This window comes from Octopus bimaculoides, chromosome 28 (genome assembly GCF_001194135.2).
Source record: "Octopus bimaculoides isolate UCB-OBI-ISO-001 chromosome 28, ASM119413v2, whole genome shotgun sequence".
Taxonomy (NCBI): Eukaryota; Metazoa; Mollusca; class Cephalopoda; order Octopoda; family Octopodidae; genus Octopus; species Octopus bimaculoides.
The window spans coordinates 13839885-13845399 of NC_069008.1; the positions used below are offsets into that span (position 1 = coordinate 13839885).

At 33.7% G+C, this 5515-nt stretch overlaps 1 protein-coding gene across 2 annotated transcripts in view; it reads right to left on the reverse strand.

Moving 5' to 3' along the window:
• Window positions 1–42: 42 nt before the first annotated feature.
• LOC106868674 (uncharacterized) overlaps window positions 43–5515 on the reverse strand; it is a 17513-nt gene continuing 12040 nt past the window's right edge. For both annotated transcript variants that reach the window (XR_001409320.2, XM_014914049.2), the window contains exons 2-3: window positions 5221–5381; window positions 43–2031 (exon numbers count right to left, since the gene is read on the reverse strand). Coding sequence is in view for 1 of the 2 variants with exons in the window: in XM_014914049.2 (XP_014769535.1) it covers window positions 1909–2031; window positions 5221–5381 (284 nt within the window). In the remaining variant the exon portion in view is untranslated. The remainder of the gene's footprint in view (window positions 2032–5220; window positions 5382–5515) is intronic.

Here is a 5515-nt window from a genome sequence, read left to right on the forward strand (position 1 = left end):
ATGTATATGTATATGTATATATATATATATGTGTATGTATATATGTATTTATATATATGTGTATATATACACACACATATATATATATACATATATGTATAAATAAATATATGTTTATATATATATATATATATATATATATATATATACACATATATATAATGTACATATATATATGTGTGTGTGTGTTTCAATTACTTTTAAATTAAATATTTTTTCAGTTTGTTTTGGGTTGTGGATGTCTCAGTGGGTTGGGTTCGCATGTTGCAAAATTAAAACAGGTTATATATAAATATACATATACATATATATATCTATATATATACACACACATACGTATGTGTTGTATATGTACATGTTAGAGAGAGAGAAAGAGATGGAGGGAGAGATTCAGACACAGAAGAGGAGGCAGCTGAGCCTGAGTGGGAAGGAAATTTTCGTTTGTTGTTCATGTCACACACACACAAACCACCACCACCACCACCATCACCATCACCACCACCACCACCATTGCCACCAATAGCAACAACTGCGGTGGCGTGGGAAGGGAGGTGGGGCATACTGGAGTATTATTATTATTGTTATTATTATTATTATTATTATTATTATTTATTTTGTGTCTTTGACTCTCCGTGATTATTTCCGACCGTGATAGGATCGATGACGGGTGTAAAGTGGTGACGAGGAAGGTGGGAACAAATTGGTTGCGTGATGATTGTTGTTGTTGTTTGTTTGTTGTTTGTTTAGTAGTCCACCACCCGCTTTAAACGGACCCACTGCACACAGCCAGCCCCCCAAGGTCAGCCTCACTAAATAGCTTTCGTCCTCCACCTAACATCATGGAAGAGCAACACAACTATGATGGAATTCGTTCCATCCATCCATCCATCCATCCATCCATTATTATCATTATTAATATTGTTATTGTTATTATTATTATTGTTATTATTACTGCTACTACTAAGACCCTTTCTTTACATTCTTTAAACATTCCTTCTCTCTTTCTCAAAATACCTTCACATTTTTGATGTTTACACTCCTCCCATCCACACACCACCACCACCACCACCACCACCACATACCACACACCACCACCACCACCACCAGCACCACCCAGAGTCAGATGATTACACACTCCACAAGGATCGAGGAGAAACAGCAGCAGACCTACAATGAAAAGTGCTCCAGCTGAGACCATCCCGTCCGATCCGTTGTTGTTAATATTTGCTGTTGTTGTTGTTGTTGTAGTTATTTAATTATTATCATTATCGTTATTATCATTATTATTATTATTATTATTATTATTATTATATATTTCATTTTACTTGCTTGTTATGGTGATGATCGTGATGTTGGTAACTTGTGGAAGAAGTAGTTGTAGTAATAGTAGTGGTAGTGGTAGTGCTAAAACCAAAGACGATGATACTTTTAGAGTTTTTATATATATATATATATATATATATATATATATATATATATACACACATATATATATATTTTTTTCTGTTTCATTATTATTATTATCATTATTATTATTATGATTATTGTTATTAATATTATTATTATTATATTTTTTACAGTCATGTTCTTTTACTTTTCTTTAAATATATATATATATATATTTTTCAAAAGTCTTTTTTCTTTTATACGTTGAGTTTAGGACTCAGGATTAGAAAAATCAATACATTGTATATTTTTTTTTTTTGTAATTGTTAGTATTATTGTTATTGTTAATAAAGTTATTGGTTTTTTGTTATTATTCGTAATTGTTATTATTGTTTGAGTGACAATCAATCAATCAATTAATTAATCAATCAATCAATGAATTCAATCATTTGTAAATTGTATGGAGGCAAAGAGAAGGAGGGAGGAGGGTCTTTATCCGAAATTCGTTTAGAGCTGTTAGTGTCAAGTGTTAGCAAAGGAACACGATGAGGTGAGTCGTATGTCCTGAATATTGTTAACTGTGATTGATGTTTTGTTGCCTGGGACCATTAGCTTGTCTTCTAGTTGGAAATTGGGGTCACTATCCTGTAAAAAGAGACAGAAAGAAAAGATAAAAGACACATGAGAGAAAGGTGAACATGTCGACGATGATAACAAGGAAGTTGAAAATGAAGATGAAATGTTAAGATGAAGTGATTCTGAAGGGAGAAGTAAAAATACAATAAAATAAAAAAGATTTTTGTTATTGTTTAGTCACCCAGCAGACTTAGAATCAAAGGGTTATTCCCCCTTCATAATTGATCATTTTCTTCCTTCATTTTTGAAGAAATAGAAAAATTTAAATTTCCCATTTGCACAGGTGCATTCTACACAAATTTGTTGCTTATATACCCTGACTCAGTATAATACTATATTCTAGTTTGGCCAATATAGTTTTCATCGCATTGTGAACATGCGAAGCAGTAGATGTACCTTTGTCTAAGGGGCCAGTCACAAAGTGAAACAGCTCCATTCTGTTGAAAAATAAAAAGAGATGCTGATGTTTCATACTGTATGTATTTTCTGTAGGTGAAGGTGAAAGAAAGCTGTCACAAAGAGAGGTGGAAAGCAGGAGAGAAGGAGATGCTGATAACCTCAGAAATGAGGTCAGGTCGCACAATTTTGAAGTCATTTTCAGGCAAGATTTCGATTTGCTTCTAATGTTTCACTTTTGTCCAATGTTTTACACATGTGTAGAATTTGGCATTATTTTTCTCTTTCAATTTCTCACTATAATGTGTCGAGACACTATGTTGTCAACAACATGTTACAACTTCACTAACTTCATCACTATATGATGAAACCTGGATTTCATTCCATTTTTTACACACTTTGCTATCAGTTATATAGATAATTCATACATGATTCTCCTGTGCATCAACCCTACAAATACATGCACATACTTCACACCTTCACAATCAAGGCTACAATTTTGAAAGTTTTCTTCAATTTCTCCTTCTTTCGGAATTAAGAAAGGTATTTAAAATTAACTTCCTTTGGCACACACACACACAAGGTAAAAGTTCTGTATGAATTATGTTATTTCTTGCTGTGTGCATGCGCAAAATTACAGCTCAAATCCCATGGAAATTACTTTTTTCTATTCTGTCATTCCTGTTTGTGATGAACATATTTCAAAACCTGACTTTCTATATAATCTAACAAGGAAGCTATCCCAGAAATCCTGTCCTTTACCTGTCATTTCTAATATGTCTGAAGTGGCATTTGCATCCCCTACCTTATTTTTTCCTAAAATTTATTCACATTCCTATATTTTCCATACAGGAGATTTGCATTTCACCCAAAAAATACATTCTCATTATTCTAATTTTCTCTCTCTCAACCCTAATTTATTCATTTTGTTACTTTTTCCCACATCTTTTTTCTTGGTAATCCACAGAGAAACAAACAGACAGTACAAATCTTTAAGAATTTTCTTCTTTCTTTTTTGTTAAAGAAACACTAACATCTTCTTCTCCAACATCCACCCATAACCTCATCACTTTCAAAAAGCTAGTGTGTGTGTGTGTGTGTGTGTGTGTGTGTGTGTGTGTGTGTGTGTGTGTGTGTGTGTGTGTGTGTGTGTGCGTATGTTTCTTATAGATTTGAAAACTGAGTTGCCCATTTTCACATATGAGGTATCAAAAGATTCAATAATCTTTCGGTTACCAAATAAAGTATATTTTGTGCATAACAACACTTTTTTATTAATAAAATAACCTTAAAAACAAGCTTGGGTCACACAATTTTTAAGTCATATTTGGACAATATTTCCATTTGCTTCTAATATCTCATGCATGCATAGAATTCTACTGAAATACCAAATGTAAAAAAATTGTCATTATCTCTCTCTTTCAGTCTCTCATTATAATGTATGGAGACACAATGTTGTCAACACCATGTTACAACTTCACTAACTTCATCACTATGTGATTAAACCTGCATTTCATTTCTTACACACTTTGCAATCAATTATATAGATAATTCCCAACATGGTCTATAAAGACAATTCATTTCTTAGGCTTTCACAGTTCATCAGCCATGAAGCTATACATCGCTCCATTACGACTGCTCAACCTCTGCATACCAGCATAACCTATTTACTTTCAAGAAGTACAGTGTATGTATACACTTATGCCAAACTGCCCACATCACTAACACAGTTCATTCAAGGGCATCCAGCTGTAGAAACTCTGCCAGATCAGATTGGAGCCTGGTGCAGCCATCTGGTTCACCAGTCCCTAGTCAAACCGTCCAACCCATGCTAGCATGGAAAGTGGACGTTAAACGATGATGATGATGACATACAGCCTAAAAAGTCCCTTCTTTATTCTATTGGCCTCAACATTGATATAAACTGATAACGAATATGCTTGCAGAAAACCATAATACTTTTGAATATGGCCTTTTCATTGGGGAAGCTAATGTATATATGTATGTGCTTAAAGTTATCAACAAATATGGGACAGGTAAGAACTATTTCAGCTTCTAAATTACCTGATTTGTAGCCATGAAAATAAGTTGCCAATATTGCTGTATCAGATATCAAAACATTGAGCAATCTTTCGGCTACCAGCATAAAGTAAGTTTTTGGCACACCAAACCTATTTTGCTACAAAAATTAACACCAAAACAAGGCTTCATCGCACAATTTTTTGGTCATTTTGGAGGCAATGTTAGGATTTCATTCTAATCTAAGCTACCGTTGTACATGTTTTTGGTGTCAAATATTTCAGCATTGTTCATCACAAAATGACTGGAAATCATGTTTATAAAGAAGAGTTGTTTGCTTCATACTCCTCGTGTGCTGATTCTGCTCATAAGAAAGGAACAAATAATACAATGTGGCTGTAGGTCATAACATCCGGGCAATGCCAGGATGTATTGCTAATATATGTGTGTGTGTGTGTGTGTGTTTAGCCTTGTCTTGACATCACATGATAGTTGTAAATGAGTGTTGTTGTCATACAAGTGATTTTGTTCATTTCCAGCCTTCAATGCAAAACATGTCTAGTCATGGGAAAATATTGCTCTATTTTGAAACAAGTACAGGTTAGTGACAGGAAGGGTATCCAATGCGTAGAAGAAACTCTGCCTCCACAAATAACTTTTAACCCATGCAAGCATAGAAAAGTGGACGTTAAATGATGATGAAGAGAATGATAATGATGAATATGATGAGGATGAAAATAGCTGATGAGGATGAAATAGCTGATGGGGATGATATGAAATTACCTCATCTGATGATTGGTCAGTGAAGGTACATTCTCGACATCGTTTCCAACTTATTAGGCAGGACATTCTCTTTGGAGAGTCATGGACCCCAGGGAAATCAAAGACCTTTATCAAAGGACCTGGTGAATGACAAATAGGTGAGCGCTGACAGTCCACAGCATCTACAAAAAACAGGGCACATTAAAGGGAAGAATTAGTATAGTTTTAATTACATCTTGACACTAAACAAAATACAAGTCAAAATAAAGAACATGTATATATATATATATATATATATATATATATATATATATAT